This window comes from Epinephelus moara, chromosome 13 (genome assembly GCF_006386435.1).
Source record: "Epinephelus moara isolate mb chromosome 13, YSFRI_EMoa_1.0, whole genome shotgun sequence".
NCBI classification, from domain to species: Eukaryota; Metazoa; Chordata; class Actinopteri; order Perciformes; family Serranidae; genus Epinephelus; species Epinephelus moara.
Window position 1 is genome coordinate 38063990 of NC_065518.1, and position 15646 is coordinate 38079635.

Here is a 15646-nt window from a genome sequence, read left to right on the forward strand (position 1 = left end):
GGGTTAAGACTTGAAGTAGACGTTAAAGCAACTGTAGTGAGAAAACAGGCTAGCAGAATTCACCAGAGCAGTACAGAGACACTGTCACAGAAACACCGGAAATGACACAACTCGCTTACCGCAATACGTCAGCACGTCAGGCCTGTCCATTAGGTCTGTTGAGTATTTGACCCTTCTTTTTTCTGATACACAGTCCATTTGTGCCACTGTCGGTCCAGGGTCCCTGCTTTCATTCCGAGATAATAAGTCAGTCTTTCCATCAAGTAAATCTCCTCCACAATACCCAGCCACTGTCCTGGGCTTGGAGGGTCATTTTTCAGCCAGTTTCTTGTTACGGCCTTTTTACATGCCAAGGTCAGTATTTTGAAAAGGTACAGGTCCTCCTTTTGAACAATTCCTTCTGGGGTCAAACCCAGGTACATTATCTAGGGGTCCCTGGGTATCTTGTATGTAAAAATTTCTTCCATAATCTGAACCACTCTGCCCCAGAACCCCTGCAGTTTTACACAAGACCAAAAGACATGTGTGTGATTGGCACTCATCTGCCCGCAATGTCTCCAGCATTGCTGCTGTTCACCTAATTGTTTATTTTTGATGTGTGGTGTGATGAAGAAGCAAATTAAATTCTTCCATCCAAACTCCCTCCATCTTTTAGAGCTGGTGGAGGTCTGCTGAGTTCTGCACATAGAATGCCAATCACTCTCGGACAGTTTAATGTTCAGTTCTAGTTCCCATTTCGTTTTCACATACAATGAGTTATTTACATTATGTTTTTGTAGACCTCTATACAGCTTACAGACAATCTTTACAGGTGTACATTTATATGCATTAATAAATAATTCAATCACTTTGTTTCCTTCTGCAGAAGCTCCTCTTTTGATTTCTGTCTCATAGAAATGTCTTAGCTGTAAGTATCTGAACAGGTCACCATTATCTAAATCAAATTCTCTTTTGAGTTTTTCAAAGGATTTGAAAGTTTTCCCCTCTAGGAGTGTACACATCGCTGTAATCCCCTTATCTCTCCACCTTGCGAATGTGATGTCAGTTTGTCCGGGACTAAACTGAGATGTTTGAGAAGGCCAAATTAGAAGTTTACTGTCTCCTTCTAATTTATATTTTTTAACAATCCCTCCTCAGTTGCTCTTCCTGAGGTTTCTACCGTTTTTTTTCCCCGTTAAAGGGGTTTTTTTGGGGAGTTTTTCCTTATCCGCTGCGAGGGTCATAAGGACAGAGGGATGTCGTATGCTGTAAAGCCCTGTGAGGCAAATTGTGATTTGTGATATTGGGCTTTATAAATAAAATTGATTGAAATTGATTGAGTGACCAATTGTTTAATGCATTCTCCAAGATTAAATTCTCTCCCTTGTGGTCTGTATGTTTTTCCCCCCTTAAACTGGTTTGAGGTTGAAAGTTAGCCATGTTCAATTCAATGTGCTTCCATGTAGCTTGGTACTCCGGGGAGCACCAGTAGACAAGGTATCTCATCTGGGCGTCATAATAGTATTCCCTTAGATTTGGAACTGCTAGACCTCCATGTTCTTTGTCAATTTAAAGTGTTTTAAATCTAACCCTTGGTCTTGCTCCAGCCCATATAAATCTTGATAATTGTTTGTTCCACAGTGAAAACTGTGAATCTGGGATTCTGACAGGTAAAGACAGAAAAAGATACAACAACCTTGGCAGCAGGTTCATTTTCACTGCCTCAATCCTTGAACTGAAGTCTAACCCCAGTGTGGACCATTTTTTAATATCTTCCTGTATCTTATCATTTATTGTTTTGTAGTTTATTTCATATATTTTATCCAATTGTGGACTAATGCATGTGGCTGCATGTCGAAGTATCCTTGAGCAAGATACTGAACCCCAAATTGCTCCCGATGGCTGTTCCATCGGTGTGTGAGTGTGTTAAAACTGAGTAGCAGGTGGCACCTTGTATGGTAGCCTCGGCCACCAGTGTATGAATGTGTGTGTGAATGGGTGAATGTGACTCGTAGTGTAAAAAGCGCTTTGAGTGGTCACTAGATGACTAGAAAGGCGCTATACAAATGCAGGTCCATTTACCATTTACCATTTAATCAACACTCCCAAGTATTTTATGGGTTTTGCCTCCCACTTCACTTTATATTTCAGCCTAACGTCTTTACTTGGTGTGTAATTAAAAGAAAGTATTTGTGTCTTAGCTATATTCAATTTGTAACCTGACCTTTGACCATAGTCATCTAAAGTCTCCATAAGTTTAGGGAGTGTTAAGTCAGGATTCTGGAGATAGATAATAATGTCATCCGCAAAGAGTCCTATTAAGTGGTCCTCATTTGCTATGTTGATTCCTCTCAACTCTTTGTTTTGTCTGATACTCTGTGCTAGGGGCTCTATGAATATCGCAAAAAGTGCGGGGCTTAGACAGCAACCCTGGCGAGTGCCTCTGTATAGCTTGAAGCTGCCCGTCAGATGGCCGTTAATTTTAATTCTAGCAGTAGGGTCTCTATAAAGAGCCTGTATGCACCTGACAAATTGACTATTAAAGCCCAGCCTCTCTAGCACTCGGTACAGAAAGGGCCAGCAGACCCTGTCAAAGGCCTTTTCCGCATCTAAACTAGCCAGGACCGCACTTAAATGTTTTTTATTAATCTGTTCTATAATATGCAACGTTCGCCTGATGTTGTCTTGAGTTTGACGGCCTTTTATAAACCCCGTCTGATCCTCATTAATCAAGTCGGGCAGAAGATGTTCAATTCTTTTAGAGATAATAGATGTAAACAACTTGTAATCTACATTTAATATAGAGATTGGACGATATGATTCACAATTTTCTTTATTCTTCCCTTCTTTTGGAATGACTGATATAACTGCCTCTTTCCATGATGGTGGTGCCACAGCATTTGTTAGAGTCCAATTAAATGATTCTAACATAATAGGAGTGAGGTCTTCTTTAAAGATCTTATACCATTCATTCGGGAAGCCATCACTTCCAGGACATTTATTTGCTTTCAGTTTACTGATAGCCTTGTCCAGTTCTGTCTTTGTGATGGGAGCTGTTAATTTATTATTTTGAGATGTTCCTATGGAGGGGAGATCTAATGACGACAAATACTGTATAATGTTTTCTTCATCTACAGTCTTGGGTTGGGAGTATAGATTTTCATAGTAATTTTGGAAGATTTTATGAATTTCATCTGGCTCATAAGTTATTTTATTAGTTTTAGGGTCTCTAATTTTATGTAATGTATTTTTCATTTGTTGAGCCCTAAGGCGTTTGGCTAGAATTTTGGTTGCTTTTGAGCCTGACTCGTAAAAACTTTGTTTGGTGAATCTTAGTTTCTTTTCTAATTCATCGTTTAGAATATTATTTATTTGGACTTTTAATTCTTTAATCTGATGTTTCAGCCCTTGGTCCCCTCCTTTTGGTTGTTGCTTCTTTAATTTTCTCAGTGCTTTCTCGAGTTCATCATATTTTGTCCTCTTCAACTTTTTTAGATAAGCTGTCCATGAAATGAGTTTTCCTCTCATTATTGCTTTAACTGTGTCCCATACAATAGTTGGGTCCACTTGACCAGTCATATTATCTTTTATGGATTGTTTAATTTCTTCTTTAATCTCCTTAACCACAGTGTCCTTGTTTAGAACACTGATATTTAGTCTCCATAGAGTACACTTCTGTCTGTCGTTCAGATGTATAGTTAAATAGATTACATTGTGGTCTGATAAATCTGCTGTTCCTATGGAACATTCCCTCACCCTGTGTCTGTCTGTAACGTTCATCAAAAAGAAGTCTATTCTGGAATGAACACGGTGAGTAGCTGAGTAATGGGTATAGTCTTTTTCAGACGCATGAAGGTTCCTCCAGACATCAAACATACATGTTTCTCAAATTAGCAAGTTGAGATCTCTTGACTTAAGACATTTAGATCTTTTTATACTTGTTGTGTCTAAAGAGTGGTTTAGGACTGTGTTCCAGTCCCCTGCACAGACTAATACCCCTTCACCTTCAGAGGTTAATATGTGAAATAGAGACTTAAAAAAATTTCTATCGCTCTCTGGAGGGGCATATATATTAGCAAATGTGACAAGAATATTATCTATCCTTCCTTTGACAATTACATATCTACCCTGTGTGTCGCTCTTTTCCATAATTAATTCAAAATTTAGACTGTTGGAAATGAGAGTAACAACCCCTCTTTTCCGGCTGTTTTCACATGAACTAAAGAAAGAGTTTAAGTATCCAAACTTTTTCAACTTCTCATGTTCATTTTTGGACATATGAGTCTCTTGGAGAAATATGATTTGCACCTTATCTTTTTTCATGTTAGCTAGTACCTTACTTCTCTTTACAGGATTACTCAGGCCATTTACATTTAAAGAAGCACATTTCAGATTATGTGGCCCTATCATTTATACTCTTCAAAGCAAGCAAGCAAGCAAGCAAGTGGCCCCACAATACAAACTCTTAACATGAACTACAACTAAAAAACATGAACAGGAACTTGAACCGACCTCCAAAGATGAGGGGGAATCATAAACCCCCTCAACTGTGACCCCGTTAGTGGGTCAAGGGGAAAGCCTCTCACTCCGAGAGGGCCCGATGTAAAGGGTGGATAATGAGTCAAAAAACAGTGTCCCTACCATCCTATTAGTCCAACTTTTACATTATAAAAAAAAGAAGTCGCCTCTCCCAGGTGTTTGATGCTCTGTGTAGAGCTTAGAAAGAAAAGGACCACTCATATGAGAGTCTCGAATTTAAAGTTTTCATACCGGGTAGAGCAATTTAAGTCCGTGTTCATGATTCCTCGGTGCGTCCTCTCTGGAACCCCCAGAGTTTTTCTCTCGCTCTCCGCGCCGCAGCCGTCCCGTTCTCCCAACGACTCGCTGCCTGCTGCCATCCCATCCGCTCCAAAAGCCGTGTCTCGGGGAGACTCTCTCCTTCAGTTGACTCCGGTTCTTCCACGGGGAAGTCGCGCTTCTTCAGCTCTCTCTGTGCCTCCTGTGCGGTGCTGTATGTGCGGACTCCCGTAGCCCAGTGGATCCGCATGCTTGTGTATGGTGTTTGGAAGCGAATGCCTTTTTCTTTTAGGGCTTTTTTGATCACATTATATTCCTTGCGCTTTTTAACGATCTCTGATGCATAATCATGGTCAAAGTAGATTAATCTTTCACCCACTTGTATTTTCTTCTTTTTCCAAGCTTCTCTCAGTATCAACTCCTTAGTGGTAAACTCCAAAAAGTTGACGACAATGGGTCTCGGGGGTGCATCGGGCCGGGATCTGGGCGCCAGGGTCCGGTGAGCTCGCTGTATTTTCAGGTCCACATCTTGAGATGCTGGCAGCTCACTTTTGATGAATTTCTCCACATACTGTAGTACAGAGTCTCCCTCTTCCCCCTCTGCCAAACCGAAGATGCGTATATTGTTTCTTCTTGACCGAGATTCTAAGTCCGTTAATTTTTGCTGCAGGGATCTTTGTTGTTTGAGATACGTACAGAGTATCTCCGTCGCCTCCTCAGACCATCCCTCCACCTGCTCCACTCGGGTCTCTGCCTCATCAACGCGGTCTGACAGGCTCTGCACAGCCGTTGCCAGATTATCGAGTTTCCCGTTGACTTCTTGCCCCAGTCGAATGATTTCCTGTTTTAGACCATCGTTGTGCCCCTTCATATCATTTTTTAGAGCATCAATCGCTGTAATGACATCTCCGGAGTCTGTGCTTGTTGCGGGATTTTTCTGGCTTGCCGCTGCTCCGCTACGGGTGTTACCGGTGTTGCTAGCATTCGGCGTCGAGTTGATTTTTTCTTGTGCTTTCGGCATTTTCCTTTTTATTCCTTGGTCTTTGGTGGTTCTTCTACCACTCGCCGTGCCCTTACTCAAATAAGTAAAGAGTTTTCGAGTTGCTAGACGAGTAATATTTACAAGGCCTGGGAGAGCGACTCCACAGTGTGTCTTGCTACGCCATCAGCCAAACCGGAAGTCCCCAAAAAACCCTTTTAACAGGGAAAAAAAAGGTAGAAACCTCAGGAAGAACAGCTGAGGAGGGATCCCTCCTCCAGGACGGACAGACATGCAATAGATGTAATGTGTACAGAACAGATCAACATGATAAATTAACAGTAATCCATATGACAGAATGATATATAAAGAGAGGGAGAGACAGAGAGACAAAGAGAGACAGACAGAGAGAGAAGCAAGACAGTAATGACAGTAGCTACAATAACATTAATTTTAGTAATAATATCATAGTAATAATAACAGCAATTGTGGTACCATATGATGTAAGTATATATTAATATACGATAGTATATTGAGAGTAGGTGTTTCTGTGGTGATCTGGAGAATTCAAGGATGAGGCCGATCACGGAGTTCTTTCTTAATGCACGTTTAATTACGAGCTCGGATCAACATGGCTACATGCAGAAGCTATGTGATGATTGTGAACAGAGAGAGACACAGCTTATATAGGATGCTGGCACGTATACTATTACCTAAAATGGTGCTCTGACACATTTAACTTGACCTTGGGCCAACTAAAATTAGTCTAACTTGTCCATTCATTAGTAAGCCTAGCACTTCTGATGCCATGACGTCTGTCATAACGGAACATGATCCCCAGGGGTCTTGACCAAGTATCCACTGGTCAGTGGAGATGTAAAAATACATACTAACATATATGTAGGTGACAATAATAATCATATGTATATAATAACAGTAGAAGTATGACCAATAATACTACAGCAGTAGTAGGAGGCATCAGGCAGGACCACGGCAGCAGCATAACCATAACACACAATCCAGGCGAAGCTGCGATACGGGGGAACCTGTGAGACAGTGGAGCACAAAGGCCCCAGAGAAGAAGCCAAGGTAGTGACATACAGTCAAGCCGAGTTAGCGACATGCAGTAATAGGATGTGAATGTTTGCAAATGAAGAAGAACTAACTTTTCAGAAACTGAGGAGAGAGAGAGAGAGAAGGAAAGAAGGGGCTCGGTGTATCATAGGAGGTCCCCCGGCAGACTAGGCTGATGTCAGCCTAACTGGGGGCTGGTCCAAGGCAAGCCTGAGCCAGTCCTTACAATAAGCTTTATTAAAAAGGAAAGTCTTAAGTTTAGTCTTAAATATGGAGACGGAGACGGTGACTGCCTCCTGGACTAAAACAGGAAGGTGGTTCCACAGAAGAGGAGCCCAATAGCTGAAGGCTGTGGCTCCTGTTCTTATTTTGGAGACTTTAGAAACCATGAGTAACCCTGCATTCTCAGAGCACAGTGTTCTGGTGGGATAATATGGCACTATGAGCTTTCTAAGATGTGACGGAGTCTGACCATTTAGAGCTTTGTAGGTTAGGAGAAGGATCTTAAATTAAATTCTGGATTTTACAGGGAGCCAGTGCAGAAAAGCTATAACAGGACAAATATGATCTCTTTTTTTAGTTCATGTCAGTACACTTGCCGCTGCATTCTGGATCAGCTAGAGAGTTTTTAAAGATTTATTAGAGCTACCTGATAATAGGGAATTGCAGTAATCCATCTTTTTGGGACAGGATAGGCCTAATCTGTGTAATATTGCACAGATGAAAGAATGCAGTCTGTGAAGTTTGTATTATATGGGAGTTAAAAGACAAATTCTCATCAAGTATTACTCTGAGGTTTGTTACGGTTGTGCTAGAGGCCAGAGCAATGACATCCAGAGAAACTATATCTTCAGATAGAGAGTTTCTGAGGTGTTTGGGGCCAAGAACAATAACTTCAGTTTTGTCTGAATTGAACATAAGGAAATTGGAGCTCATCTTTCATCTTTGAAAGAAAGGGAGGATAAGACATGGGTCTTTAAAGCAAGATGGCGCCCCCAGTGCGGACGCCTGTTACAGCAGCTCCTGCTCACCGCTGAGCTTTTTTCGGGGAAAACCAAAGAGCTGGTGGTGGATTTCCACAGGCGCAGACTCCTCCCCCCAACACCGGTGAACATCCAGGGAAAGGACATTGAGATGGTGACATCTTATAAGTACCTGGGTGTTCATCTTAACAATAAACTGGACTGGACTAATCACATAACAGCACTGTACAGGAAAGGCCAAAGCAGACTCTACCTGCTGAGGCGGCTCAGGTCTTTTGGAGTGCAGGGGGCGCTCCTGAAGACCTTCTTTGACACTGTGGTGGCATCAGCCATCTTTTACGGAGTGGTCTGCTGGGACAGCAGCGTCTCAGCTGCAGATAGGAAGAGGCTGGACAAGCTGATCAAGAAGGCCAGCTCTGTCCTGGGATGCTCTCTGGACTCTGTGCAGGTGGTGGGAGAAAGGAGGATGACAGCCAAGCTGTCATCTCTGAGGACTAATGACTCCCATCCTCTGCAGGAGGAGATAAAAGCTCTGGAGAGCTCCTTCAGCGATAGACTGATTCACCCAAAGTGTGTGAAGGAACGCTATCGCAGGTCCTTCCTGCCTGCTGCTGTCAGGCTACATAACCAGCACTGCTCACAGTAAACTGCACCATGGACACTTTATAGACACCATGGACACTTTATGGACACCACAGCAGTCTGCTGTTTTTGCACATACAATCACTTGCACCTTATCCACTGGTCATTTTCATTCACTGCTGCTCATTATTATCCACTCCCTATTATTTTTATTATTATTATTATTATTGTTATTGTTATTTATCGCTGTCTCTTGTATTTTTTGTACTTATTTGCATGCCTAGTTATTTAAGTTTTTAAGTTTAAATTTGAAATCTTTAATCTGACTTTCTCCTTGACTGCTGTAACACTGGAATTTCTCAATTATGGGATCAATAAAGGTGTATCTTATCTTATCTTATCTTATAGTTGGCTAACGCCTCTAGATCCAGGGTGGGCTTTTTTAGAAGAGGTTTAATTACAGCTACCTGAGAGGACTGTGGTACATAGCCTATTAATAAAGACATATTGATCGTGTCTAATATAGAAGTGATAATTTAAGATAAGACTTTTTTAAGTAGCCCAGTTGGGATGGGGTCTAAGTGACATGTTGATGATTTAGATGAAGAAATCTTTGAGGTCAGTTGTTGAAGGGTAATCAGAGAGAAGCAGTCCAAATATATATCAGCTGTGTTGAAGTTCCTTGTGTTTCAAGGCAGATTAGTACTGTCTGAGGGTAAGAGGTAATGAATTTAGCCTCCAATAGTTAGAATTTTGTAATTAAAAAAAGCTCAGAAAATCATTACTTCTGAGGGCTGAAGAAATGCAAGGCTCAATAGAGCTGTGACTCTCTGTCAGCCTGGCTACAGTGCTGTTCTTATTTTTGTATCTTTTTCAAAACTTCCGAGTATTTATACCGGCTGGCTATTTTAAAATAAATTGATACAATCATTTTAGATTTCATCTGGGGTTACAAAACATACAGATTATCTAAAAAAACATTTATTTACGCCCACTCTGGATGGAGGTCTGGGTCTCCCAGTATTTAAAGATTATTATTGGGCAGTTAATGCTCGGGCAATGGTATACTGGCAAATGGGATTTCCAGACCATGAATCACTTAACTCTGCCCCCCTCTGGATAAAACTAGAACTCATGTCCTTACTAAAGCCACATGTCTCACTGTCTTCCTTACTGTTTACCAATACTGCATCACCTGTTAAATCAGTAAGTCACAGTTTTGTTGTCAGAAATTCACTCAAGATACTCAATCAATTTAAACATGTTTACAGGATTCCTAATGTATCAATATATACACCAATCTGTCAAAATCATGCCTTTGCCCCAGCATTGCTGGACAGTACATTTGCTGCATGGAGTGTAAAAGGTCTTAACTGTATAAATGACTTTTATATAGACGGCAAGTTCGCATCTTTTGGTCAATTAAGTCAGAAGTATAATTTGCCTCATTCTAATTTTTTTCGTTATATGCAACTTAGGCACTTTGTAAGGGAAAACATTCCCCAGTTTGAATCCAGTTGTGAGAGCTACACTCTCCTGGATCTGCTTTCTCTTTCTCCAGACAGAAAGAAAGTTATTTCCAAGTTTGTAAGTCTCTTTTCCAGTGGATCTGAATCATCATTTTCCATTAAGAAGGCGTGGGAAAGAGAAATGAATGCTGTACTGCCCAACAAAATATGGAAGACTGCACTCTCCTGTGTACACAAGTGCTCAATAAACAGTAGACATAGGTTAATACAGTTCAAAGTAATCCATCGTTTCCATTATAGTAAGGTCATGTTACATAGGTTTTATCCCTCTGTGTCTCCAACTTGTGATAAATGTAAATCAAATGATGCCACTTTGCTGCATCTATTCTGGAACTGTTCACTAATCTTCTCATTTTGGTCAAGTATTTTTTCATTTTTTTCTGGGGTATATGACCGAACACTCTCTCCGGACAGAGACTTAGTTCTTTTTGGATGCTCAGAGGACTCTCTATCTCTTCCTACACACATCCAAACTGTTTTTTTGATGGGCACGATACTAGCAAAAAAACGTATTCTCAAAGACTGGAAGACACCTACCCCACCGTGCTTTAGAAACTGGCTGTATGAACTTGTTTCAGTTATTCACTTTGAGAAACTGCGACTTAATAACTTAAACTGTCAAAAGAAATGGGAATAATCTTGCAATACCTTGACTCAATTTGAACATTTTGTGTATGGATTATACTGCTCTGCTCCTATATTATTGTTGTTGTTGTTGTTGTTGTTGTTGTGTTGCATTAATAATTTAGTTAATCAGGCTTATGTACCAGAACCTACTCTTCCTTTTTTCTTTTTCCTTTTTTTTTTTTTTTCCCTTATATGATCGTTAATATGTTTAGAGTGTCTGCAACATGAGATCAAGATGATCATTCAGCTGTACATCAGTTACTTGTACTCCTCTCCCTTTGTGTGTGTGTGTGTGTGTGTGTGTGGGGGGGGGGATGTTATATAAGAACTCAATAAAAACAATAAAAAAAAAAAGAAATCAAAAGTTATTAAATAATGGTCTGATAAAGTGAGATTCTGTGGAAAGACTATTGAGTTTTCAGTTTCAATTCCATACGTCAGAACAAGATCGAGGGTGTGGTTAAAACAGTTAGTGGGTTTATGTACACTCTGACTGAAGCCAGTGGAGTCTAATAATGAGATAAATGCAGTAGCGAGACAGTCATTATCAACCTCAACATGAATATTAAAATCACCTACAATAATAACTTTATCTGATTTAAGAACTAAACTAGATAAAAACTTGAATATTGGCCACAATCATGGTACACTATAACAAAGAGAGGTGGCTGTGAGGTTTTCTAGTTCGGATGTAAAAGACTAAGGACAGGGCTTTCAAAGGAATTATAATTTAGTTTAGGTTTAGGGCTGATTGATAGACTAGGGCCAAAAATGGCTGCAACTCCCCCTCCTCAGCCGCTGCCTCTAGGATTGTGTGTATTATTATGACTGGGAGGAGTGGATTCATTTAGACTAACAAATTCATCGTGACACAGCCAGGTTTCAGTAAGACAGAGTAAGTCAGTATGAATATCTGATATTAATTTGTTCACTAACACTGCTTTAGATGATAGTGACCTGATATTTAACAGTCCACATTTAATTCTCCTGTTCTGCCTTTCTGTCACAGAAGAGGTGTTAACTTTAGATTTAAATAATTTAGATCGTCGAGGGACAGACACTGTTTTTATAACATGATTGGTGGGTGACTGCACTAGAAGCTCAGAGAAGCGTTTAAGACTGTGACTGTGGGTTGTCAGGGTTTTGAATCACTAATAAACTTAGCCAGGTTTCTAGAGATGAGAGCAGCTCCATCCAAAGTGGGATGAATGCTGTCTCTCCTAATCAGATCATCTCATCACTGGTCAGATTTGGGAGGGGTCCGGGGAAAACTAGTCAGGGTCCAACATGGTTTTTGCATATGCACACACCGACGCAATATTAATTTTTATTGACCAGCGATTGGCGTAACTGCTGCACGGGGGTTGCCGGAGGACAGCTAGCAGAAGCTATGCTCATGAGCGCACCTGGAGGTTTGCAGTGACGTATTCAGGCTTCTTTCCCTCCCTTCATCCTCTTCTGATGATCATTTATAATTTCACTTTATTATATATTATCTGTATTTATTATTTGTCTTCATTATTAATTATTATTTTTATTATCTGTAGAAAATATGTTCATCTTTGTGGTGCATAGTTGTTACAATGATTAGGCTTATTAACGAATAATGTAATTTACACTTTAGAACAGCTGTAAAGTGGAGTGATACATGTAGGGTTAAAAGTCCTAGTGCTTTTGTACTCTATATCAACACTCACGGAATGCCTCATATCCAATGACATGGTTGAAACTAATTGTTGTATAATATCCTATGATTGATTGCCAGTCTTTTCCCACAAACTGTCATAACTCTTTAACACAGTATTAGATACACTTAGACACAGACATATGTGACCGATCCTTTGTTTGATAGTATTTAGCCGTTCTGTGGGACTACAGGAAAGCGGATCAGTTTAAAGAGAACTCACTGGTCATGGGTCTGTCTCACTTTTGACCAGTTTTATATAAATAATCCCAAACAGAATTCCGCTTAAATTATTGCTGACATCAGCATTATTGTCTATCACTATGTTTTTTAAGCAGACCTGGATGTAGATGCAGACTGAAATATTCAAAACATTTGCTGTTATCAAAATGGATTTAGTGGATTGTTCAGCTTTAGCAGAGGCATGCACTGTTTAGTGCGTATTCATTGGAAGTGATGTAATTTAGCTACCTTGAACCAATCCACATCTTGAATGCCCACATGTACTCATTGGTTTCTTGTTCAGTAGATGTGTTTTCTAACTCAAAGCCACTATCCTCTCATCCAGGCCCCAGCACTGCCATTGATACAGCCTGCTCCTCCAGCCTGCTGGCTTTAGAAAACGCCTTCCACGCTATTCGCCAGGGCCACTGTGATGCTGCTCTGGTGGGGGGAGTTAACCTGCTGCTCAAACCAAACACCTCGGTGCAGTTCATGAAACTGGGCATGCTTAGTCCTGAGGGGACCTGCAAGTCCTTTGACTCATCAGGTAAAAGAAAGTGGCGGGGTTTAAGAGTCCAGCCATGTGCAGAAAAGTCCCTTGGTTGAATCCAGCTTTAAAGCTTTGGCTCATCTCTCTCTCCTTTGTTTATTGTCATCTCCCCACCGTCTCTCACTATCAAATAAAGGCAGGAAATGCCTTCAGGCAGGATTTTGTTTTCAGATCTGTGGCCTAGTTTAAGTATAATCTTATACAGTTAAATTAAAATTATTTTTAATAAATTTGAGTACCTGGTCCTCACAGACAGAGTAGTTACAGTACTGGACCTAGCTGGCTGATGAATGTTATCATTACAATGTATACATATTTATTAATTACTGTCAAAAATTATCCCACTTTTTGTGTTTGTTACTATGAGGTCAATTGAACTCTGCTTTAGGTTCCCTTTGAAATATTGTACAGCACTCTAACCAAGTCTGTAACATTCATCAGTATATTTACATCAGCAGCTCTGTTTCTCATCACACATCTTTGATCTGAAAGCTTTTTCACCACTATTTACTTAGAAAAAGTCATAATGATTGAACTGAGTATTATGTAATATTAGCACTTGTTAATACACTCTATGTTCATATGTGTGTGCAATACAATATCAAGTTTATATATTTTTTTATTTATTTCTATCATTTTGTTGTCCAGGAAATGGATACTGCCGTTCTGAGGCAGCGGTGGCAGTGCTACTGACCAAACGGTCTGTAGCTAAAAGGGTCTACGCCATAGTGGTCAATGCTGGCAACAACACAGATGGATACAAAGAGCAGGGTGAGGAAGCACACTGTCATAGTCTGTGGTCTCTAAACTCATGCTGTGTGACACAGGAGCACAGAGATCTCACTGAACCTATAGAGATACTCGAGAAAGATGGGATGATGATCTGTAGAGAAGTTTGAATGGTTTGAATGCTAGAAAAAGATTTTTAAATGTTAAAATTTGAATGAATCTACCAGTTTTTTACCCAGTTAATCAGTTCAACAACAGCTGAAAGAAACAAAAAGAGCCTCTTGTGTTGCATACATTCTTTGAACATCAACTATAAGGTCCAAATTGGGTCACAACTCTTAAACAGCAAACCAAAATAGCAGAATTGAACAGAAATGTCAGTTGGTGAAGATTTGTGATGTAAATGTGTGAGTACAATAGCAGTTAGCCAGCAGTTCTGGTATTGGGTTCCATACTAATCCTGACACACTCCTGTTGCTCCCTAAGGTGTAACATTCCCTTCAGGTGAGATGCAGCAGAGACTGGTTCGTTCTCTTTACCAGGAGGCAAATATAAGTCCTGAGCAGGTGGAATATGTTGAAGCCCATGGCACAGGAACAAAGGTCAGTGCATACAGCAGTCTAGTTTTTTAATCACATGCTTAGCCTGTATTCAGTGCTGGTCTTTGCATTGCAAGACAACTAGTTGATAAGAAAACTTAATTTTCTCAAACACTTCTACTTGATCTTCACAAATACTTCTAATGTCACACATCAGGAGAGTCTTACATCTGTGTCACTCTGCTCTCTACATACAGGTCGGCGACCCACAGGAAGTGAATGGCATTGTGAGTGTGTTCTGCCAATCAAAGCGGGAGCCTCTGCTCATTGGCTCTACCAAGTCCAACATGGGCCATCCAGAACCAGCCTCTGGTCTGGCTGCACTAGCTAAGGTGAGAGTGATAGCACTCCTGCCATCTGTTGCTCTCAAGATTCAAAACAACAACATGCTTTTTCATAGTGTTTTGTCTTTTGCAATTGAATTGTTATTGTTCAGTCCATGTCTGGAATCAAAGTGTTTCTACCTGTTGTGAATGTCCACACTGGAAGGTAGGGTGAGAAACTTGCTGTCATAGCCTCTTCCTGGCTGCACCCCACTGCCTGTCTGATCTTTGATCAGACTGTCTGACTGTATCTTCTGGAAGACATTCATTGTGTTGTTCACACAAAACGTGACTGATGTTGTTGTGTGAGGAATGAAGAAAGAGGGCTTGAAGGGAGGTTCAAACTTCACCTGCTTTTACATCGTCACACATCTGACCAAGCTCTGAGTAAAGTGAAAGGGAGTGACAGATGTTTAAGGGGGTTAAGTTCTTTAAAGACGTGGAACATGTTACGCTGCTGGCTTCATTGAGCTGTTAAGCTTTTTATCACTTAGACATAGGAGATTTTTACAGCAATGTTCTTATGGTTTTTTCTTATGGCATGACAGGACATTTATGGAAAGAGATGAGTTCAAACATTTAATCATATGAAGGAAGCTTACATTACTGATTGTAACTTATTTTGTGGTTGAAGTGTTAATTGCCTTTGTGTGCTTTCTTTACTAATGAATCTCATAATATGGAAATGTGTTCACTTATAAAGACTAAAGGGCTGTGCACCTGCCGCATCTTCAACCACCTGGAAAGTGCATGGTTGGGCGCTTGGCGTTACGTTTGTGCCTACTCTGTGCCAAGTTTCAAGGGCGCAGAGGCAGGTTGTGCGTCTGAGGTTCCTAAGCAACCATAACCAGCACCTTATTCAATTCAATTCAATTTTATTTATAAAGCCCAATATCACAAATCACAATTTGCCTCACAGGGCTTTACAGCATACAACATCCCTCTGTCCTTATGACCCTCGCAGCAGATAAGGAAAAACTCCCCAAAAA

At 40.5% G+C, this 15646-nt stretch overlaps 1 protein-coding gene across 2 annotated transcripts in view; it reads left to right on the forward strand.

The window, feature by feature from the left end:
- fasn (fatty acid synthase) overlaps positions 1–15646 on the forward strand; it is a 116819-nt gene that overhangs the window by 44071 nt on the left and 57102 nt on the right. For both annotated transcript variants that reach the window (XM_050060257.1, XM_050060256.1), the window contains 4 exons: positions 12803–13003; positions 13655–13777; positions 14222–14337; positions 14532–14666. In XM_050060257.1, coding sequence (XP_049916214.1) covers positions 12803–13003; positions 13655–13777; positions 14222–14337; positions 14532–14666 — 575 coding nt within the window. The remainder of the gene's footprint in view (positions 1–12802; positions 13004–13654; positions 13778–14221; positions 14338–14531; positions 14667–15646) is intronic.